General features: G+C 47.1%; 1 protein-coding gene across 4 annotated transcripts in view; it reads left to right on the top strand.

The window, feature by feature from the left end:
* PDE1C (phosphodiesterase 1C) overlaps positions 1-24,355 on the top strand; it is a 512,296-nt gene that overhangs the window by 73,197 nt on the left and 414,744 nt on the right. For all 4 annotated transcript variants that reach the window (XM_034670080.1, XM_034670103.1, XM_034670083.1 and 1 more), the window contains exon 2: positions 17,878-17,928. In XM_034670080.1, coding sequence (XP_034525971.1) covers positions 17,878-17,928 — 51 coding nt within the window. The remainder of the gene's footprint in view (positions 1-17,877; positions 17,929-24,355) is intronic.

Raw genomic sequence — 24,355 nt, 5'->3', positions numbered from 1 at the left:
CTTCCAACCCTCTTTTAAGCTTGGACTTCAGAAAATTGTCCAGTGAGGGACACTTCCTTGAGATCCTTCACTTTCTGCCTCCACCTACAACTGAAAAAGTGACACTGATGCAAAAAAGAGTTGAATGACTAGCTTAGATAATATAGGTCTGATCATCTATGGTTGTGCTTAGAACAACTTTATATTGGGGCCAGATCTATCTTCAGCTGTACGGGATACAAGTCCCAGCTATGCTACACTCAGCTGTATAATCTTGGATTGCTCACTTCCTCTCTCTGGGCCTTGTATTCTTTCAATGCAGAGGGACGATCTTGAGGTAGGTCATTGATTACCAACATCTCTTCCAGCAGGGATGGTCTAGAGGTCTGTGGCGCCATCTTTGCTGGTTGAACTGTGAAGAATTTGATATGGAAATGCTTGAAGCTATCCCAAGGAAGGTATAGAGGTTTAGTGGGAATAGCAAGGGCTTTTGAGTCAGATAGACATAGGATCAAACCACTAATGACCAGGAGGTTGGTGGTTATCTAGTAGAACCATATATGCCTTTGTACAAGTTGGAAAACTATACCCCTTCTGAAGTCACTTTTTTCTGCTCCCTAGAATTATGCAGTGCACAACCTGTCCAGATATACACAACTGTAGTCTGTGTCCTTGGGCAATTTATTCAACCTCTTTGGACCTCTGTTTACTCATCTGGAAAAAGAGGATAGTGATGCCTATCTCACAGGGTAATGGTGAGGATGGAGATATGTGTAAAATGCCCATGGCTCTTACAGAGTAGTTGCCCTGGAAGTATAAATTTCCTTTTTATTTTTCCAAGAACAATCTTCCTGAGATGTGGGCGTCAGGGCCCAAGGCTCCTCCCCCTTCAAAAAGAGCAGGCTAGTGGTGGCCTAGTGTTTCCAAGGTGTGTTTGGAGCTTGGAATCACATCCTGTCAGTTTGCCTCAGATTCTGCACTGTCTTGGGTGTTTATTCCAGGATGCCTCAGGATGCTGCCTCTGTTTGCCCTGCAGGAGGGAAGGGGGGGCCCCCAGTGGCAGGGTGATCACCTAGGGCACAGAGTAGCGTCACTGTTGCGAGGCAGTGGGGAGCTCAAGAGAGCCTAGGCCAGAAAGGAAGAGTGGCACAGACTATGAGGAATTTCCCCTGGCTGAGGTTGGCCCTGGATAGGGAGAGACACAGGCTGTTCATGCCTCGTCCTGCTCCACCTGGCAGGCAGGGCGGAAGCACTGGGTCACCCGCTGAGTCAGAGGAGGTGAGACAGTGGCCCCTGTGGCCCCTGGTTGAGGAGTCATGGATTTCTCCTAATACTGGTGTTGGGAAGAGTGCCGGCTCTGTTGTTAATTCCTCCTGCCTTTGAATTTTGGGACTGCCACTTTTCTCCCCCCAATATTCGTATACTGAAGCCCAAAGTGTTCGTATTTGGAGGTGCGTCTTTGGGAGGTAATTAGGTCATGAGAGTGTAGACCCTGTGATTGGATTAGTGTCCTTATAGGAAGAGGAAGAGAGCAGATTAACTTGGTACGTTTTGGCCCAGAATCTCTCATGAGGTCACATTCAAGATGTCAGCCAGGATTATGGTCCTCTGAAGCCTTCACTGGGGCTGGAGGACCTGCTTCAATGTGGCTCACTCACATGACTGGCCAGTTCATGTTGGCTTTTGGTGGGAGGCCTCAGTTCTTCACTGTGTGGAGCTCTCCACAGGGCTGTTTGAGTATCCTCAAGGCTTCACTGTCTGGCTCCCCCAGAGCAAGGGATCCATGAGAGAGCAATATGTGAGTAGTGATGTTTTATGGCCAGGACTTGGAAGCCACACAGCTCCCCTATACAGTAATCTGTTCATCGTGTGGTCAGTCCTGACGTACGGTGGGAAAGGAACACACAAGGGTGTGAGCACGAGGAGGCGAGGCTCAGGGGAAACATCTTGGAGGCTCATAGCATGTTTCCACAGCAGAATTAAGTGTTTTGGTGTTCAGCCGCATTCATTTATTTATGGTGTCTTTAAGTGCCCCAGGCACATGCCAGCCCTGTGTTAGGTGCTGGAGATGTGGGTGTGAACAAGACAGACAAGGTCCCTGCCTCATGGGGCCCACAGTCTAGCAGGGAAGATAGATATTAATCCCCCAAATCATGATTCCATTACAGTTTTTATAAATGCTATGAAAGGAAGGAAAGGAAGGGAATTCAGTAAGAACATATGATGAGGGGCCCTCCTGTAGCCTGGGGTGGGGATGGGAGGTGGGTTCCCTGAGAATGTTCTCTCCTCTGTGCTTCCGGGGCACTTTGCACTGAGGTCCACCCTTGTGCTTCTTCAACCAGTTTTTTCTCCACCCCTACCTCCCCACCAAATAGTGAGCTCCTCAGGAGCAAAGACCTCAACTTGATGCAGCTCAGTGTCCCTAGTGCCTGGCCCAGAGCTGAACACACACTAGGGGCTCAGCACGTGTGAGCTGAGCGACTGCATGATCGGATGCCTGCAGAGACCTCTTCTCCTCAGAGGCTGTGTTTGGGGTGAAGGAGAGGGCAAGTGTGGAAGAGGTAGGATCCAATGGAGGATGAAATAGAGTGAATCTGCCACCCTCCTGTGCAGGTATCCTCCTTAATGGCCTCTGCCCCCATGTGGCTGTTTTCTGTAGCAGCATGAAAAGAGCCTGCAGAGCTGAATTCTCACTTGGAGGCTGTGGTGGGACGGGGCCCTAACTAGCATCTGCTGTGGTGCATTGGGTTGCCTTGGCTTCGGCTCACCCACCAGTGGAAACTGGCTATGTTGGCAGCAGTGAGAATGATAGTCATTATTACATAGCTCTTGCTTATTGCATACTTATTATGTGCTGGGCACAGCAATGTGCATTCTCACCATCACATTGCACCCCAGGGCCTTTGCATTTGCTGCCCCCTTGGCTGCTGTGCTTTTCTCTGGACATCCCCACTTCTAGTGGGTGCCTGCTCAGTTCCACTCCTCATCAGAGGCCCTACTTGACCATCCTGTGTCAAGTTGCACTCCAGGCCCCCTTCATCCTATCACCTGGCCACATTTCTAATTGTTAATTGTACTAATCATATCTACTTATTTTAAATACGGGTTCTGGGGGCACCTGGGTGGCTCAGTTGGTTAAGTTCTTGGTTTCGGCTCAGGTCATGATCTCAGGGTCCTCGAATTAAGCCCCATATTAGGGCTCCATGCTTAGCAGGGAGTCTGCTTGAGATTCTCTCTCTCCCCCTCTATTCCTTCCCCCACTCATGCTCTCTCTCTCTCAAAATAAATAAATAAATCTCAAAAAAAAAATGAACTCTTAGTCTTAGTCTGCTTGGGTTTCTATAACAAAAATACCATAGATTGGGGGGTTTAAACAACAGACATTTATTTCTCACAGTTCTGGAGGCCTGGACATCCAAGATCAAGGCACCAGTGAGTCTAGTTCTCGGTGAGGGCCCAGTTCCTGACTGGTAGGTAGCTGCCTTCTTGTTATATCCTTACATGGCTAAGAAAGAGAGGGGGCAATCTCTCTTCTTCTTCTTATAATGGTACTAATCCCATCATGGGGGCTCTACCCTCATGACCCAATCACCTCCCGAAGACCCCACCTCTAAGTACATTCATATTAGGGTTTCAGTGTATGAATTTTGGGGAGACACAAACATTCGGTTCATAGCACACAAACATTCCATTCATAGCACATGAAGAGGTAAATAAAGGGGTCACAATGTTTGCCCAGGGGAGTAAAACATTAAAATTTTCTGTATTAGCTGAAATATAAAATTTCACTGTGTGAACAGAAGTCCTGTTAAAAGCCTCATCCGTTTATAATTTACAGAGTGTTTTCTTAGGAGGTAGCTCATTTAGCCCTTTCTTAAAACAACAATGTGAGGAAGGCAAGACATGTATCCTGCCTTTAAAGCTGTTTTCTAAAAGCAGCTCTGGCCCCAAGAGGCTGAATGAGGGAGTCAGGACCGGGCAGAGAGAGGCTGGCATTCACGCCAAGCCCTGGAATCCTAAATCTGGAGCTTTGTGGCCGTACCGTGTTATCAGTGATAACCCACAGTGGACATCAAGGTCTGCAGTCCTGTGAAAATCACTCTCATGACACAGCTTTGCTAACACCCTGCCCAGAGTGAGTAGACACAACTGTTCCCGTTGGCTGCGTGTGTCTTTGGCCTTTCTTTCCAGGTTCCCTTTTGCAGGGGTGTGCAGAGGCCAGCGGAGGGAATGGTGGAGATGCTAAGGCAGTGTATTTTTTCAAATCTCACCATGGACTTATATTTAATTTCATCAGAGAGTCCTACTCTGCTCCCCAATCTAAAAAATGCACCCCTACAACCTTCCTCTCTCTGAGAATACCCTGGACTTTTCTGTCATAGCGCTCATTACAATCCTTAGCTAGACTCTAAGCTCGTTAGCAGAAAAACCTGAAGAGGAAGAAGGTGAAAACTGCTACAATCTGTAGGCAGTGGGGGATGTGAGATCAGTGTGTGTGCTAGGAGGAGAAAGAGGGAATTGTATAGGGGACAAACTGAGGGCTGCTGGAGGAGAGGTAGGTGGGGGGATGGGGTAACGGGGTGATGGGCATTAAGGAGGGCACTTGGTGGAATGAGCACTGGGTGTTACTGTAACTGATGAATCACTAAATTCTATCCCTGAGACTAATAATACAGTATATGTTAACTAAACTGAATTTAAATAAAAATTTTTTAAAAAGGGGATTCTGTAGAAACTACAAAGGGAAACACAGAAGAAAAGACATCAGGCCTGTCCCTTGAAGGTTTGTAATGTGCATTCTAGAAGCACAGCAGCCACCTTTCACCCCCTTATCACAACTTCCTGCAGTATGTCCTCTTAGTACGGATGCTATGGAAGTTTAATCCAGCCAGATGGCCATGGCATGATGAGCAAACGCCCTCTTGGAAAAGGGATAACGATCATTTTGCCCTTAATGCTTCATCTTTTGCTGGTTCACCAGTAGATTGTAGTATGTTTTAATAGCTTCTTTCTTTTTTTTCTTTTTAAAGATTTTATTTATTTATTGGACAGAGAGAGAGAGAGAGAGATAGCCAGTGAGAGAGGGAACACAAGCAGGGGGAGTGGGAAAGGAAGAAGCAGGATCCCAGTAGAGCAGGGAGCCTGATGCGGGGCTCGATCCTAGGACCCTGGGATCATGACCTGAGCCGAAGGCAGATGCTTAATGACTGAACCACCCAGGCACCCCTAATAGCTTTTTTCTTAATTAATAAAGCTGCTACCAATGGCCAGCTCCCCAGGAGTGCTCTTCATCTCCGGCTTGTCCTCTCCCATCTCCTCCCAGGGACTACAACTGGGTCCTCCTTGCCCCCTTTTCTAAGTCAGTTTTTCTAACGTAAGATCCTGTATGCACAGTTTTTGTCCGTCAGTTTTTTCCTTATTAGTACTAAAAAGAAAGGACCAGAGCAAGGTTTTGACCTCCTGGTTATCTGGAACCAGAATCCCAAGATACCATTCATGCATTTGTGCAGTAGATGGTTACTGACATGCGTCACGCATGCACTTAGCTGTGAAGATAAAAAGGGGATTAAGAGTGTGTCCCTACGTTCATGGAGCATGCATATCGTTGGAAAGGTAGACCCTAGAGAAATAACACTAACACCATCATCTACCTTTCGTTGAGCATCGCAGCCTGACTGTGTGCTAAGATGGTGCTGAGTGTTCCCACATTTCATCTTCCACCCTGACAACCTTGAGAAGTGAGTATTGTGACTTAAAAGTGCACGTGAGGAGAATGACTTGGAGAGGTTTGGTAACAGCAGAGGAGCCAGAATTCCAGGTGTGGTCCATCTGACTCAGAAGCCTGCAGTCTGTCCACCTGCTGTGACAGAAAACTGGTGTCAGGAAGACAAAAGCAGGATCGCAGAGGGACTTGTTCACCGGGGGCGGTTGCATTTGGTCCCTGATGTGTGAGTGGGCATTCATTAGTTGGAAAAAGCAGAGGACATGAATGTCAAAGGGAGGGTGTGAATGAAGGTCTGGGGTAGAAAAGCATCCAGAGTGGGTCGCACAGGTAGAGAGCTCAGGATGGCTTGTGTGCAGGGGTGTGTGGGGAGTGGTGGGGGCTGAAGCCAGGGCAGGGGGCTGGGGCCACATTGTGCAGGGCCTTGGCATCTGGCATCTGGGCTCCACTGTGTCCTGTGAAGCAGGCCATGGGGAGACTACAGATAATATACAAGCTAGGACAAGATGGAAGATTGAAGACGCAGATGCCTTCAGAGGCCAGGCAGTAACATAAGCCAGGCAGTAGGCTGGTTCATATTTGTTGAGGGGGCTTTGGGACAGGCACCATTCTGAGTTCTGGGGTGCAGAGCATAAGGCTGCTGGAAGCTGCCTTCAGGGAGCTTATACCCCCTTGTGTCCATGTTTGTGATGGAGAAGTGTTTTAACTCCAGATACTGAAAGGTGCTTGAGAGAATGATGTCTGAGAAGGCTCTGGGGCCGTGCTGTTTGGATTGCGACCTGAAAGGTGAGGGGGCTGCTGTGCAAGGGATGAGATCTGTAAGAGGCAGTGTATGTGATGACTCAGAGCAAGGCCCTAGAACTAGACTGCACAGTAATAAATCTGGTTCTGCCATTTACCAGCTGTGTGGCCTCAGGGAGGTCACCTAACCTCTCTGTGCCTCAGATACCTCATCTATTAAGTGGGGATAACAGTAGCATGACCCCCTAGGGTCGTGAAAAGAACTGCATGACTTAGCACATGTAAAATGCTTAGACTGGCACTTGGATATGGAAGGGCCTGGAAGGGGAGCCAAGACTATTGGAATCCTTCTTATCAGGAGCACAGCATTCCAAGCAGGAGGAGCAAGTGAAAAGGCACTGACGTGGGAATAGGTTTGGTGGCTTTGTAGGCAGAAAGGAGGCTGGTGTAGCTACAGCTTAGTCAACTAGCAGACGAGGAGAGAAGAGGTCGGATCAGGGAGGAATGTGTAGGCAGTGATTTGAACACAGTGAGAAGCGCTGGAGAGGTTTCAGCAGGGAAGCCATGCTGTCTGATGGACTGGTGGCAGGCGTAGAAGAGGGTGAGAGTGGAGCGGGCGACCCCAGGATGATGTTGGGGTCATCTAAACAAAGGACCCTGGATGCTCGGGCCAGAGTTTTAGGAGAGGAGCTGGAAGGAGTGGTAGGAGTTAGGATATATTTTAGAGGTAAGGACGATAGGGTTTATTGGTAGAAGGGGTATGGGTATGGTGGAAGGAACGAAATAAGGGTAACTTCACACATTTTTGTCCTGATCAACTGTGGTGGGGAAAGGCCGGTGGGGGATTGTGGTGGCATTTATGGAGACAGGAAAGCCTGGGGAAGAGCAGATTTCTGGGAGAAACACAGTTCCCCTTGGCCATATGCAGTCTGAGTGTCCTAATGTATGTGTCTCCGGTAGGCAGCTGGGATGAAGCCCGGCTGGTGTGAGCAGCAAGGATTCATGCCACTGTGGCGAACTGTTCCCAAGGGAATTCAGATCATTTATTTTTAAACACTTGCTTGCCAGGCTCAGTACACCTGCCTCCAATTTGTGACCCACCCCCACAATGGTTCCCAAACTTCCATCCAGCCGAGAAGATAAATTGTCAAGCTAAGTGCCGGCCTTTAACTGGTTGGTAGTGGGGCTCTTTGGGGTTTGCAGAGGAGGAGAGCTCCCAGCAGCCTGCTGGTCTCTGTCCCAGGGCCTCAGTGGCTTCATGGCTGGGCCTGGCTTCCTCCACTCCTCCTCCTGCCTTTTACTCAGCTGCCGCTGCCATGTGTGAAGGCCTGCGTGAGGCTGGAGGGAAATTGCCTGGGCAGATACGGGCTCTGCCTGTGGGGAGCTCAGCCCAGTGGGCGTCTGAGTTCCTGTCCAAGGGTACAATGACCTGTGCCTAGTTTTATTTATTTGATGCCTTTGATCGGCTCAGCCTGCAGCCGGTCAGTAAGGGCATGATGATCAATGCTGCTGGACAGAACAGTGCAGGCAGCATGTGCCCGAGCCGAGCTTGCGTGCTGAGTGCGCACACTAGCTCTTCCGAGCTCAAGGTCCTGCAAGGAGTGTGTGTGAAGATGGAGCAGCTCCAGCCAGTCGTGGCTGGAGGTTGATTTCTTACCTTGGATCTGGGGAACTCTTTGCTCATTTTGGGCTTTGCACCCTGCTGATGGCATGCTCGGGGTGGGTAGTGATTTTCTAGTTCAACTCTGCTGTTTGTCATGCCCACGGAGGGGTCTGAGCTTCCCTCTGCTCTCTGCTTGGACCCCCTTCTCACATGCATACACTCTCAGTGTCTGTCCTTTAGTAGGTTTCAAAGTCATGCTGTGAACAGTTCTTTCTCACAAAACTGCTCAAAGAAACTAAGGGAATTGGGTGTTAGATTCCATAGTATGTGTTTTCAAAACCATGCTGGGGCTTTCCAAAGAGCCTCAAGTGATTTTTATGCACAGTGAAGTCTGAGGTGAGGTCTTCAGACAGCAGCCGTCTGGAGAACGCTCAGTCAGCTCCTGATTATATAGTCCAGAAGATGGTTCTTGGGTGTCCTTGCTCTCCTGAGGAGATGGGGTATCTGGCTTAGCCTGAAGATCATTGTGATGGTGAATGCTGTTAAGCAGTGTGTTGCTGAGGCTTATTTAAAATAACACATATGGGGGCACCTGGGTGGCTGAGTTGGTTAAATATCTGCCTTCAGCTCAGGTCATGGTCTCAGGGTCCTGGGATCGAGTCCCCAGTCGGGCTCCCTGCTCAGCGGGGAATCTGCTTCTCCATCTCCCTCTGCCTCCCCGCCCCCTCACCACCACTCGTGTGCTCTCTCTCTCAAATGAGTAAATAAAATCTTTAAAAAAAATAACATATATGTTCTCTTCTTTTGGCAATGACTTAAGTGACTTGACTTTTGTGGGTGTAAGCCTCCAGTTATTTTTGTCAAATGAGGAGGGAATTGGGTGTATCAGTCTGGGGACAAGAGGGCTCAAGGGGCTGAGGCTAGGACAGTTGTCATCGAATGTTGGTTGAGCCTCAGATTTCATCATCACGAAGAGCCCTCTACGGTTGTACAGCGGGTTAAAGGTGAAGGGGCCTATCTCCAGAGGGGGCGTGCTCCCATCCCTAGGGGCGATTCAGGCATGAGCTTGCCATCCACTTGTCTGGGATGTTATAGGGGATCCAAGCAGGACACGTGGAGTTGGATTGGATGCCTTTTAATGTGCATTCCAGCTGTGGGAACTGCAGAGAAAAGAGAAGGGCCCACGGAACTGAGTTTCAAGCCCAGCTTTCCCATTTACTAGCCCTGATTTCGGCAAGTTACTTACCTTTTCTAAGCCTCAGTTCCCTCATCTGAAAATAGGGATAATAATACTCAGTTCATGGGCTGGTGTGAAAATTAAATGAAAATTACGGATGTAAAGTTCCTACCAGTGCCTGGCATGACGTAGGGGTGTAATACATTTTTGTGTCCCTCCTCTTCGTCTCTATACTTTTCTTTGCCTTGTCTGGAGTGAACTATAATTAGTGAACAGTTTAAACAGCCAGCTTGATATTGGATTTTAATCTCCTACGGTTCTGATTCTTGTTCTTCTGTGAACAAGGACCTTTCGTTTAGCATTCAACAGAGTTTGGATCAGGTCATGTATTAATATTATGTTTCCCCAACTTGGCCTCAGGCTCTGTGAGGTTAGGGCCTGGTGCCTTGACCAGGTAGTTTCCACAGAAATACCAGGCACCGTGATACATTCATATTGCAACAACTTCAATAATCCATGTCAGGAAGCTCCGTGCCCCACCTTTGGGTCTCAGCTGGACTCCTGGCCGCCCATGGGCCAATAGTGTCCATCCTTGCATTCAGCACAGCAATGGGTAAGGGAGGACTCGGTAGGGAAAAGGGGGGACTCAACAGAGGTTAATGAGTTGTTTGATCCAAGTCACAGGACGCCCTGACAAGTCAGTTTGAAACACAACAACTTGGAAAGAGGGATCAGGAAAAGGAAGCAAGGAAGTGATTGAAATAAGTAAATTTCACTTTTTCTTAGTATCCCACTTTGTTCCATACTGGATTGGTGCATACATCAAAATAGAATAAAATATAATTTGTGGAACGAGGTAGAATATAGGTAAATAAATGTATAAAATCAGGACCAGGGAAGAAAGAAATACATTTCATGAGTCTTCCCATATGACCCAAATTCCTCCAAGTTAAAAAAAAGAAAGTAAAGGAAATATGTTTCCCAAGCTGTCTTCTCAGGTTGGCAAAGGCTCTTATGATTTTCCTTCTGTCTATGTTTCATTGCACCCTGGGCTGAGTGAGCCAGTGAGCCATTCTGCCCTCTGGCAGGCAAGCCTTGCGCTCTGTAAGGATCTGCCCGTTACCCTAGGAGAGAAGGGTCTGGAAGGTGCACCATCCCTGTCACTCTCAAATTATCAGGCCTGATGAGTCATCACTACAAATTAGTTTTATTTTCTTTTGTGCAAGAGCTTGATTCAGAGTCGATTTGACAGCCAAATTGGCCCAGAAGGTATAATGAGGCGATGCCAAGCATCTCTGAATATAGAGGGGGGAAAGGAACAGGCTGAGGGTTGGTGATGTCTTTTATGTCATTTGGGCACAAATTCCAGCTGGTTTGCAGAGCTCTGTTCTGTTTAAGGAACAGGAGAGCAGGGTGCATTCCTCTGTTGGCTTCTAACTTGAAGCCAAGTGGAGAGGAGGCAAGGGCCTCTCCCGCCGGGTCTGGGTAGTAGTTGGGCTCAGCAGAAAGTACGAACACTCAGGTGTTGAAAGTGTGACAGACAGACAGCACAGGGGTTAGGAGCACTGGCTCTGGAGTAAGGTAGCACTGGATTCTGTTTCCAAATCTGCCACTCGCTAGTTGTCTCATCTCAAAGACTCAGTTTCCACATCTGGAAAATGAGAAAATAATAGCAATATCCTCAGAGAGTTGCTGTGAAGGTAAAATTAGGTAATGAATGGACAGCACTTAGTCTGGTCCTTAGTTATGATATAGCTAGCATTTCTCATTTTAAGCAACCCCAATAACATATTTTATGTAAGTATTTAACTCAGTTATCTTTGTGAATTATACATTTTGTGGCCCTATTCTTTGATGTGCCATGTAGGCTGGCAGGGACTTTCTCATGTACCCATCGGCCCTTTCCCTCCCGCCCCTCCTGCCCCGCCTGCCGCAGGCTTTGATGATATGGCAGACTGGGCATCAGAAGCCTCCTCCACACAGCACTTTTGTCAGCCATCGTTAATTCGAGTTATACATTTTTGAGCTTAAAATGGATCCTGGTCCTGGGTTGTCAGGCATTGATATTTATCAAACCCAACCGAGGGGAAAAGGAAGCCAGACCCTTTACTTACCCCTTTACACAGCACGATGCGGGAGTTAAAGAGATTGACTGCACCTCTTTTCCTGAGAATGCTGGGCTTGGAGCTGGAGGCATGGATGATGTTTCCGACTCTGCTGCTTGGCTCTGATCTGATCTTGGGCAAGTCGCTTGATCTCTTGGAATGCCAGTTTCCTCATCCGTTAAAGAGAATAGGCCTCCTGGGGCTATTTATATGAGTTGTAGTGCTTCTCATGCTAACATGAATTTGATTCTTGTTTCTATAACGTTGTCCCTATTTTCTACCTAGGGGGGATATAAGAGGGTTAGGGAGTCTGCTGGTAGCTGGGGGCTCTTGCATGAACAAGGCAGTGAAGCTCCTTCCTTTGTGCCTGGTGTCTCCCTCTTCTGGATGCCATTCCTGGGAGTCCTGGCACCAACACCCATCTCACAGAAGGACCCCTCTCTACTGACAGTCTCTGGGCTTGTGTCAGGTAGGAGGTCCTAGGCAGGTGACCTCCTCCACTCTCTGTAGGCCAGTAGGTGGATCTCACGGGGGCTAGAGGTACGAGGGAGAGGGGCAGGCTTCAGTAAGGCGTTTCTCCAGGTGTAGCCCTCTCTGGAGCATGGCTCTGATCTTTCTATCCTTCGTGGAAAGCAGAGAGGCTAAATGGAAAGAACATGGACTTTGGAGCCAGGTACACCTGGCTTTGGATTGGAGTTCTGCCACACAACCGTGTGGGCTTTGAAGAGTTACCTGTCCTTTCTGTATTCCAGTGGCCTGAGTATGTGTCACAGGGGAACGGCAGTCTTAGTGTGAAGGCAGGGGCCGGGACTGGTTGTTCACAGCCTTATCCGGTATCTACAGTTTAGTCAGTGCTTGAGAAATAGTTCTGAAGAGCTGAATTGATACTTAGAGCACATAGAAGTACTCACCATGTGCTAGCATCCTTGTACCTTCCCCCTCGGTGTCTCCTTCCAATTCTTGGCCCCCATTGCACTCTGGTTGGGTTGGGAGAAGGCTGGTCATTGATTCGTATGATAAATATTGTGTGCCAGGCGTTTCGGCATTGGGGATGTAATAGTTCTGTCATTGGCAGGGAATCCATGCTCTGAGGTTGGATCATATCACCACGATCATGAGATCATGATCATGACCTTCTTCCCTAGCACTGGTCCAGAGACTCCATTGTAGTGGAAGGAGGAAGGCAATAAGCCCAATGAAGAAAGTACAGAGCATATGAGAAGGTGACAGTGCTGCGGGGAGGAATAGAGCAGGGAAGGGGGAGGTGGGCAGAGGAAGAGGGGGAGTCAGGGGTTGTGATCTTAGTAATGTGGTCATGGAAGGCCTCACTTAGAAGGGGACAGCTAAGCAAAGATGATGGTCTTGGACCAAGTTTCTTTCTCCCCAGCATCCATCCAGTGTTCCTTGCTGTTGCTCGGGCTTTTGCAAGCTGAAGGCAGTGTGAGGTGAGGTCATACAGTGTGAGGTGAGCAGTTCTGAGCTTCATCTTTGACAGTAACTTAGGAAGGTGCCTAGAACCTCATTCTAGGGCTCTCTTCTCTGGGAGTCCCTTGTGCCTGGCTTTCCAGCCCACCAGGCTTCCCAAAGCACCTCACGTCGAGAGGATCCCTGGGCTGGCCTCAGAGACTGTGGCAAAGCAGCAGATGGCCAATGCATCAGGCAGATTTCCTTTCAGGAAGCCAGACTCTGTTCCCACCTTGCTTGCTAACTCTGTGTTGGCCCTGGCACGTAGCACCCCAGCTGCGTTTATACTCACCCAGGTGCCAGAGCTTTCAAAACAAGGGTGGCAGTGTTTCTGGTGCTAGTTTTGGTTACAAAGCAGTGTGCACCTGTCCAGGCCACTGCCACAACTATTTGGACCACCCTCCTTCCTGTTCTGATGGCCTGGATTGTTTGTAGCTGACCTGGGACACCAGTGCCACCTTCATTGCCTGGAGCTGGGGTGCTCATTGCTCTGAGTTAACTTCCTGTCTCTCCTGCCTCCCTCTCAATGGTCTCCATGGCAAGCCCTTCCTTTAAGATTTGCTTCTGACCATTTTTTTCCGGGGGTGGGGGTGGGAGGGTGCAATACAACAGACATACCAGGGGCACACTTCATTTAGAATGCTGCTTTTCACATATGACTATAGCTTCTGAGGCCATTGATTAAAACCCAGACTCCTGTCCCCACTTGCAGGGATTCTGATTCAGTATTTCTGGGATGGGACTAAGGAATCTGGATCATCATCATGATTATCATTTTAAAGTCTTTCCCAAGCTCATCAGGCTGGGATAAGCCCAGATTGAAAGGCATAGCATTCCCCCCTAACTTACTTGTATGTCAAGACTGAGTGCAATCTGTTGCAGGCCACCCAGAGCCTTGCCCGGTGCTGGGCTCATAGCTGGCGCTCAGGACACGTGTGGAAGGTTGGAGGCAATCATTCTGTAAGAAACCCTTCACAATGTGAAGAGTTGCTCACTAATGGGTCCCCATAGTTATGTTTGCAGTCTTCACAGTTGATTTTTTCCTAAAGCGGAGGCATGTCTCTATTCAGGATTTTAATGACAAAACAAATGCATCCTGGGAAGAAGAACTGAATAGGGGTAATACTTTTTTAAGGAATTTGAGCCACAGGTTCCTTCCTGAATGTTGCTTTGATAAAGATGTGTGAAGTTACACCATCTAGTAGTACTTCTCAGCTGCTCAGGGGAATCAGCGGGCAGCTTAACAGGCATGAGGCTTGGGTCCCATCCCCAAGGCTCTGTTTGATTGGTCTGGGGTATGGCCTAGGTAATCAGGATTTTAAGAAGTTCCCTAGGTAATTCTAATGGGTGGCCAGGGCTGCAAATCCCTGTCCTAGAAAGTGCGGAACTCCTTGGAGAGCAGAGTGGGAGATTTGTTTCTTGCGTCTCACAGGGAGTCCTCTTGGACTAGAGATGGAAAGTCCTCTGGATTCCGTGATCCAACACTTCTCTGGAATCTGAAGCTAAAACATAATTTATATAAATAAATAGACATACACATAATCTAAAATTTTAATGTACATCAAATAATAGTCGATCGTTTTCTACCCCTTAAATAAAAACATTTTTCCTGATTATAAACATGGTGCACAATTATCATAAACTATTGGGTTTACGCAGAAGAGTATAGAATAGGTTAAAAATCTTCCCAAAGGCCAGCATACAGAAGAAATCACTATTAATATATCTGGTACACATCTTTCCACTCGTTTCTTTGTGCCTGTAGAGACATGTAGCCTAGACATACAATTGAATGTCAATGGACTCGATGATATATACTGGTCTGGGTGTTTTGCCCAACAGTATTGTATGGATAATTTTCCTTAAATCCTCATAATCACTTTTATGAGATTTTGCCAAATTCAAGCTCTAATTGCATCTGATAAATGGAGCATCCATTTTGCTGTTAAGACTTGCTGTATATATATTTAAAATAAAGGGCAAACAGCAGCGTATGAGGGCTCCTGTGCTGGTCAAGAAGTCTGGATGTGTCTGAGCAGTCTGTGGGCTGGGGACATGGCTCAGCAAGCCTCGCCACAACGACTTTTTGTAGTGCTGGTCTCTGTTGAATTTTAGTTTCATTCTTTAGGCTTTTAAACAGTTTTGTTTTCATTTGCCTTGTGGACCATGCGGAGAGTATAGAAGGTCTGGTGCCGGGAAGCACCTGTAGGGGGCGTCTCAGTGGTGATCCAGTGCTGAACTGTGGACTGGCAGCCATTCAGTTATTGAGAAAAGCTGACAATCTAAATTTATATTTGAAATTTCTTGATCTTTTTTCTTTTAGAGGGGGATGGGTAAGGGCAGAGTGAGAGAGAGGATCTTAAGTAGGCTCCGGAAGTGGGGCTGGATCTCATGACCCTGAGATCACGACCTGAGCCAAAATCAAGAGTTGGATGCTTAACCGAATGAGCCACACAGGCACCCCTGAAATCTCTTGCTTTTGAAATGTAGACAACTAATTGTTTAAAAACATTGTGGGGCCAAACAACACACCTGAGACTTTTTATAGTCCTCTGGAAGCCAGTCTTAGGTTCTTGGTCTACTGAGCCATCTGTGGCAGTGGTATCGACTTAGGCTATTTGATCTAGTTCTAAAAATACTGACCTTTGTGTTATTCTGCATGGCACTCGCTCAATGTTCAAAAGACTGGAAATACAAAGATGGAAAGTTATGATCCTTGTCTCGGGTGGGGTGGCTTGTAGTTGAAAGGAGCTGTTCTCAAAATTGGGTCCCCGCTGCCCGCTCCTCAATATCACCTGGGAACTTGTTAGAAATGCAATTCTCGGGCCCCACCCCAGCCTCACGGAATCAGAATTTGCATTTTAACAAATGCTGCAATCTGTTTTGTAACACGCCTTCCCCGCCTTCCCCGAGGTTCTGATGCCTGCTGGAGTTTGAGAACCACTGGTCTGGGAGGGGAGCTAGGCGTAGGGGCAGAGATCTATGGGATGGAGAAGCTGTGGTGAGAGTCAAGGAAGCTTTTCAGAAATGCATGACCCCACCTGAATCGTAAAGGATGAGTAGGAGTTGGCAGGCAAGCAGTGGGGAGGGATGTCCCTGGGAGAGAGCAAAAGGAACAAGAGTGAGGAGGAGAGAGGGTGTGTAGGGCGTGTTTGGAAATTGTCAGTTTAGAGCATGTGACTGAAGGATGAATACAATGAGCTGAGAAGAATAGATGGGGCCAGGTGTTTGATACCAGGTCACGTTAGCTGGGTTGTGTCTTGTAAGTGTTGGGACATCAGTGGAGACCTCCGAGTAAAGGAGGTGGCACTGGGTCTGCGTTTAGGAAAATAATACCGCTGGCATGGTTCAGATTCCTTCTGGGTAGAGACAACTCTCTTGGTACTTCACTGGCCTAGATCTGGATTCCTGCCTCTCCTGGTACGACTTGGATCTGGGTCAGCAATTCCCATCCTTGAATAGGGTGGCTGGGAGAGGACAGAAAAGCTCTTGAGTGAGGAAACAGTCATTGCTGCATGTAAAATTGTGACTGCAATTGTGACATGTCACTGTGTCCTCTTCCTTCCCACAGGAAAAATGCTCACTTTCCAAGCTGAACATTTTAGTGGCTGCTGGTGTTTTCAGCAATGGCAGTGGTCTTTGTTTTCCTACTTTAAAAGCGGCCCATCAGTTTCTGTAGCAAATATCTTGGGGAAAAAAGCCTGTTTTCTCTTTTTAGAGATCGATGGTGTCTAAAGAGGAAACAATTTGAACTCAAGGCCAGGGAAACTCATGTCTATACCTATCTAGGGCTGGCTTCTCCCTCCCTCTCTTGCCCTCTTTCTTTTTGAAATGCTGGGGTGTGGGAGGTAATAGGAGCAGGATGCAATGTCACCTCCCCCTGCTGGTCATTTTGTATAAAGTCTTACTGGTAATCTACAAAGCGAGTGCAGACAACGGGCTTTGCAAATGACAGAAAAGTAGACGAGAGATTGGATCCATTAACTTTTAAAATCTGCCCAAGGGTAGTGAATTGTGAAATCTTTACCTTTGTGAGAGGGTGAAAGGATTTTTTTTTTACTCCTTCCATTCTTTGCAAATTGATGTAATGTTTACGAAGTAGTTATTTCTTTTGTCTGGCTACTGCAACTTTGCATACATTAAGGATTACTTTAGCAATCCCTTTTATTCTGCCTATCTAGTGAGTGTTTTTTTGTAGGCTAAAATGAACAGGTTTTTCCAGTTAATTGCTTTGGGTGTTAGGTTCAAGTTGACCACAAGTATCTGTGCCTGTTTACTATGAATATATAAAACAACCAAGCTGTTACCTTTATGGACATTAAAAGTGACATTTAAAGTGAGTGAAACTTGTATTTCTACTTAATGATTGATCTCTATTTTTAATCATGAAGATGGTGTTCATAAACATAGGGGATATTCATTATGACTCTATCCACATGATAAATTATATGGAGGCTTTTCAGAGGAGGGTACAATGCCCTACCTAGAAGCTTTAAGGGTAAGGTTTTCTAGAGAGGGTTCTCTGAACAATTCTACCCCATGGACCCTTTTGAACTTCCCTGTTTGTTAGCATCTAAATTTAAATATCCTTCCTAATAAAAACTAACCTTGTTGTTATCTTCTGAAATTCTGTCTTGGCTTTGCCTTTGTCCATCTGAGCAGATTGGATTTATGCGGTGGGTGCATTTATGTGTGTCAAGACAGCCCCATAAGAAGAGGCTGGAACCAGAAGGGCATATATACTGGCTTGGAACTCAGGCATTCATGCCTCTTACCATGTGGGTGCAAGCCATTGAACACTTCTAGGCATAGTGAACGATGCTAAACTAGATATTGCTTAGATCCTCTCCAGCTTTATTCAAATGCACTCATCAAAATGATTAAGACATTTGCCCCCATTCAGACATTGAAAGCTGCTCTGAAGTAGAGAAAGAGAGGAAGTTGCTTAATTATTCTCTTACAAAGATCCTCAAACATAGTTTAATGTCAGATCATCTGGAGGATTGGCTGTCGGTTGGGCATATTCTGTGGACTATGTGCCTTGTTCTTATTGCATTGTCAGCTGTTGTTTTTTTTTTTTTCCCAGTTGCAAATGAAGCTGGAGACAAGACCGCCAGACCACTGGCCCACTTCTCTCGTGAGTAGATCTTGGTTCGCTCCTTTCCTGGGCTCTTTCAGAGACCTTTTTACCTGCATGCTCCACCCCTGTAATCCTGCCAGGTGTCAGTAAAACGCTGTCAATAAAAGAGTCATATAAGAAATATCTTCAACGGGTTAATATTTCATTTGAGCCCCACCAAGGGTGAGCTATGCATTGCTGTTGCCTTTTCAATTCTCAGAACTGTGTGTGGTTCTCAAACTGTGCCTAGCGTTTTGCTATTCCAAGTGGGGGCCCTGGGAACTGGAGAATTGACATCGCCTGGGGATTTTTAGAAATGCAGAGCCCCAGGCCCAAAGAATCAGAATCTGAATGGAACAAACCCCTAGGTGATTTCTGTGCAAGTTTGAGTTTGAGAACTGCTCCCTGGGAGTCCCCTCAGAGAGTCCCAGTGTGGAAGTGGGCTTTTTATGAGGATAGCGTGAGGAAGAGTATGTGAAATGTGTGTAGTTGCCAAGGTCCACATGTGTGTGAAAGTGTCATCGCCACCCAAAGTGGATTTATGGGCTGCCTCCACGGGCTTTCCCTCCTTTAGGTGACATTTTGAAGCACAGATTGAATGGTTTTCCTTGGGCACAGGCATCCTGTAAGGGCGTTGGAGCTCCCCATCAATTTCTCTTCACTCTTTTGTCTCTAGGTCTTGATCATAATGGGAGAACAGGAGTCAAACTCTTCTCAATATTTTCTGTGCCAGTGTAGTTAGCAGATTACGCAGCCAATTAATGCTGTCCCTGGAATGAAAACCCAGATCCCAGCAAGGGATCAGGAATGCAAGAGGTTGAGCAGGGCTGGGTGAAGGTGCTCCCTAAGGCCTGGAGCAGAGAAACGGTGGAGCTGTCAGTGAAAACAGATGGATTTTTCTTTCCAGCGCCATCACTACTTGCTGGCTTTTGCTTAAAGTAATTTCACGTGTACTTTCTGGGCCTCAGTTTTTCCATCTGAAAATAGAGAATTCATACTGATCTTCTCTCCTTTATAAAAACATTACCTACTTTTGAAGTCATGGCACACAAATTCCCAGCTCCTGCATTGTTTGCATAAGGTAGGTCAAGTCTGAGTGTGGATACTGCCATGGTAAGCCTGAATGCATAGAACTGAAAGTCTAATTTCTCTATTTACAGGGCCTTCTTCTAAATTCTGCCTTCCAGGTCTTTGGGGGAGACTTCGAAACTTCAGGATTGATTCCTAGAAATGGTTTTTATAGAACTGTAATAATATATGATAATGTAAGAGCCTTAAGTGCTAACATTTTAGAAACTGTGAAATAAAACACTTGCTTCTCACTGCTCTCCTACCTGGAACCATTACTTCCCAAAATAAGTATTTCATCCCAGAACTCAATGAGGATGATGACTATGCTTTTAGTCCCTTTATTTCTTTATCTCCCGAGCAGTAGTCAGGCAAATTAATGAGCCAGAATGGTAACCAACCACTCTGTGTGCATTGTGCTGCATGCACCTCTGGGGGAGTGCCTGGTGCTTTTTTTTTTTTTTTTTCTTTTCATGTTTTTGTTTTGTTTTGTTTTAAGATTTTATTTATTTATTTGAAAGAAAAAGAGCAAGAGAGAGAACAGACAGCAGAAGTGGTGGGGGGATGGGCACAGAGGCAGAAGGAGAAGCAGACTCCCAGCAGAGCAGGGAGCCCGACTCAGGGCTCGATTTCAGGACCCTGGGATCATGACCTGAGCCGAAGGCAGATGCTTAACCAACTGAGCCACCCAGGCGCCCCTGCCTGATGCTTTGATGCTCACCATGACCGGTAGGAAGGGGACAGACCCGGGTCCTATCACAGCAAAGCCACAATGACAGCTGGAGCAGCTGGTGCCTTCCCAGACAGAAGCGGGTGACTTTGCTTGTAAATAGCTTCCACACTTCTGAGTTGTGTGTCTGGGTGGATGGATGATATGTCGCTTGAAAGCTTATTCATAGAAGGTAAGTGAGGACATGAGAGAAACAAAATATACAGGCAAAAGCTAATTAGTGGCAAACCAGTGAAGTTGGGCTGATTCTGGAACCAAAAAAAAAAAAAAAAGGAATAGAATTTCCTGACTGTGCCATGTTCTGGGGGGGAGGGAGGGGAAATCAGATGGTACCATCAGTTCCTAAATTTTTTTTTGTAGCAAATACTAGAAGGAGAAAATTAGGTGGCCTTCAGGAAGAAAAAAATAATATTTTTTTCTTTTGTTGGTGGAGGAGCTGGGGATTGATCACCCAGGACCTTGTGCAGGAAAAAATAATTCTTGATGTACCATTATCTGATTGACACTTTACTTAACCACATTGAAAATGACCTTGATGCTGTGGCGTGGTGTGAATGAAATGTTCAGTTTGGGGAAATTGGAAGGATTTGGATGACAGATTTTTCTTTGGAGTCTGGGAGGTGAATACTGCAGCCTTCTCTAATGTTGGCACCCGCTAAGACACCCATCAAGCCCTGATGGTGTGCCCTGTCCAGCATGGATGTCTGTCCGATGGGAGTGGGAAGCAAGAACACAGGCTGGAAACGCTGTGAAAACTGGACTCGCTGAGGTGGGTTGGGGTGGTCCGCAAAAAAGAGCTCAGAGCCGGAAGGATGGGGCTGGCCCCGTGGCCTCCCAAGTTGTCCCTTTGGGGGTCTCACATTCTGATTCCTGATGCTTCTGGAATATGCGGCTCATTTCTCTGTAGATTTTGTCCGTGCTTGAATCAGTATACTTTTCTCGGCTTCCCCATATTGCAAGGGATGAGCTGTGTTGATTATATTAAGAAATCCTAAAGGAGAATCAGAGGGAAGTAATGTGTAGGAATCATGGAAACATGATTCCTTTTCTGAGGGCTGGTTTCTGATCCTGCCTTGGCCAGCTGGTTTACCAACCCTGTAGGCCTCATTCTGGTCACTTCTGCAACACAACCCATGCTTGGCTTTTTCTTGGAATCCCTGTCTCTAAGTGGCTAACACAACTACCCAGAACCACTGAGCCTGCCTTAAAGAAATTGATGCCAAAGCCCACTGGTCAAGCTCAGTTCCTGTCACCTTTAGACTGGAGACGCTTGATGTGCCATCAGATAGCAGTACTGTGGTGGTGGACCTCGTGGAGGGAATCTTGTGAGTCCCTGGATCCTATCAGGGCCCCTTCACCACCCTGCCCCCATCATTTTCTTTTGATCAATCTGACCTTAATCAGAGTGTTTGTTTAACAGCCATGGGCATGGAGAGTAACCAGGAAGTCATTCTTCTAGGAGCGGAGGTGAGGAAGGAGGAGGAAGAAGGGAGGGAGGGGCATGAGATTCAGAGACAGTGGAGAATATTATCTTCCCTCCAAAACCTACAGAAGAATGCAGTGTCCAAGAGAATGAGGACTTGAGAGTGACCTTGACTGTAAGGTACTGTGTGAGCCCAAGGTACGTTGGCTTGGGACCAGTAGGTGATTTAGAATGGCACCCATCATGTGGCTAGCTGTCCGGGGCTGGAGCTCCTGTGTGTGGGGACTTCCCACCCATGCATCAGCCCAGGAATGGGGGTGCTGAGCCTGTCCTCACCTGGTACTGCATTTAAAGCTCTCTGACAGCCAGCGCTCACATCAGCCCCGTGGTGTTCCCATTTTACAAATGAGGACAACTGGGTTAGGAGAAAACATTGAAAATTGCTCACTGATGGAATTCTAGGTCTTCCAACTCCAAATCCTGGCTGTTTCCAGTACACATGACTCTGTGGTCTGAGGGCTGGAGTTTGCCAGCTCTGTAGCTCAGGGACGGGTCCGCCAGCTTGGTAGTGGAGATGCTCAAACTTCAGCTCTGGGCAGGCTTCATAGATCCACACTGCCGTGACCTTTACTACAGTTGGTTCCACCTGGGTTGGAAGACCTTTCCTCAAACACCCTCTTTTACCAGCTCGCTGATATCAGGAATTCCCTGAGATAAGGGAATCACTTGAAGACTTGAAACAAATTTCCTCTGGAGTGAGGACACAGGGATTCATTCTTATTATGATGAAAATGATTGATATCAGACCTTTTAATTTTTCCCCCATACACCTGAAAATATATTCCCAGTGTGTAAACAGAGAGGACAAATGGAAAGGCAGTCCAGGGTCAAGCTGAGAGGGGTCTTTGTGCTAGCCTAAGGAATGGACCCTGATTCTGGGGAGGCTTTTGAAAGGTTTTCACACTTGACTGGCATCTCAGCCTTCTCTTAGAGCTGGAGGTGCCCTTTGGGGACCACGGTTGTGCCATGAAGAGCTGGACCTTCAGGTGAGGAACTCCTGGGGGCCCCCTGAGGCTGGGGCTCCTGACGTCCCGGGTCTTCTGGGATGAAGACAGCTGGCTGTGGGGCTTGGTCCCCTGCTGGTCCAGACGTCGGGGATGCTGCCAGCCTGGAGAGCCCTCCTCCTTGGAGATGTCTGTTTCATGGGTATGTCAGTCTCCCCATTAGACAGTAGGCTCCTGGAGGTGGGAGGCCCCACCTGGTTGAGCTATGTACTAACCGTGCCTGGTGCAGGAACAACTGCTTGTTGAGGGAAAACCGAGTAAACTAGTACCTGTCAGCACTGTTCCCCACTTCTCTTCCTCATCCTCGCGTCATAAGCAGGGGCAGGCCATCCCGCTGCCAGCACCACACTCCTGAAACTGCTGCGGAGTATGTCCTCAAGGGTCCCCGACACACTAATGCCAGGGTCTTCAGAGGCCATTAAGGACACAGGCTCTGGTGTTAGGCTTGGGCTTGCATTCTATGTCCAGGAATTCTGAATTCTGTGTGAATTCGGACAGCTAACGTACCCCTCCAAGCCCCACTTTCTGCATCTGGATTCCAGGGCCGTATTAGAACTTGCTTCCAGAGTGGTTGTGGGTGATCTCAGGCAGGGGTGAGCACTAAAATACTTACACGTGACATGGTCACTGATTAGTTAGAATGAATATTGGTCATGGGTGATAGGAAGGACTGGGGTCCAGGAGGCCCCCGTTGGGCCGGTCACTGGATGATGCGGGGGCAGCTGAGGTGGATGGTGCCCTGATAACCCAGGGATAAATGATACAAAGCACAGCGTCTGCGCTCTGTGCATGATAAGTATGGGTGATTGTATTGTGTAGATTACCAGCCTTCCTGTCCCCCTCCCTCTCTCCCTCCTGCCTTCCTCCCTTCTCTCCGTGTCTCTCCCTTCTCTCTCGTTCTAGCCAAGCCCTAGAAACACACACATGAGTAAGTTTGTCTTCAGAGAGCTCACAGTCTGATCAGATGATAGAGAAGCAAACGGCTACAATGCAGCATGTGGGGGAACATGCTAGATGTTGGTACAAAGAGCTGCATGAACCGGATAGGGAGAGCACATCTGACCTGGAGTGGAAGTGCATTCAAGGGAGTCTGCCTGGAGGAGACAAGCATTAGCGGAGGCTTAGGGAGTGAGTGAGGGTTAACAGGTAGAGAAGGCAAAGAAAGCCCTTAAGGTCCATCCCATGGAGATTGTGCTTAATGAAATAAGGCTGGACAGAGAAAGACAAATACTGTATGATCTCACTTACATGTGAAATAATAATAATAAAAAACCCCACCACCAACAAAAAAACAAACTCATAGGGAACAGATCTGTGGTTGCCAAAGGTAGATGGGGGATGGGATGTGGGGAGTGGGTGAAATGGGAGAAGGGCGTCAAAAGGTACAAACTTCCAGTTATAAATAAGTCCTAGGGATGTAATATTTAACACGGTGACAATAGTTGATAATACTATCTTGTATATTTGAAAGTTGTTAGGAGAGTACATCATAAAAGTTCTTATCACAAGAAAAAAATTCTGTAGCTATGTATGGTGACAGCTGTTAACTAGACTTTTTTGTGGTGATAATTTCACAATATATACAAATATTGAATCATTATGTTGTACACCTGAAACTAAGGTAATGTTATAGGTCAAGTGTATCTCTCTCTCTCTCTCACACACACACACAAAAGAAAAAGAAAAAGAAAAAAAGAAAAAGGAAAAAAAAAGGCAATACAACTTTTCAGGCACTAAAGGCTGCATGCAGTGTTCAAATGTGGCCACAGTGTGGCAGCAGAAGCCCAGAATTTGGTGTGCATCTCTGCTCCAGGAGACTTGGAAGAAGAGGCAGGCATTCAGTGCCAAGGACTCTCGTGGAGGCAGTACAGGGCTTTGCAAAGCCTGTGCTGAGGGAAGTGTTGGCCTCAAAGCTTGTGTAGCTGGGCAAGTCCACTGTGGAGTTTTTACTGCTTTGCTTTCTCCCCTGAGGTGAGCAGTGGTTGGAAAGAAAATAGGCGGATCAAAAGCAGTAAGGAAAGGGAACCCTATTTGACCTCTTTTGCTTTCGGAGGTAAAAATCTAGGTAGTGTTGAAAACGGATTATCCCATTGAAAAGCTGGAGTAATCTGGGGGGATGGAAGTTAAAGCAAAAGGAGGGTCACTTGCTGTGTTTGTAGT

This window comes from Ailuropoda melanoleuca, chromosome 1 (assembly GCF_002007445.2).
Source record: "Ailuropoda melanoleuca isolate Jingjing chromosome 1, ASM200744v2, whole genome shotgun sequence".
Classification (NCBI taxonomy): domain Eukaryota; kingdom Metazoa; phylum Chordata; class Mammalia; order Carnivora; family Ursidae; genus Ailuropoda; species Ailuropoda melanoleuca.
The sequence above is the reverse complement of the archived record's forward strand: the minus strand, read 5'-3'. Positions and strand labels throughout refer to the sequence as shown.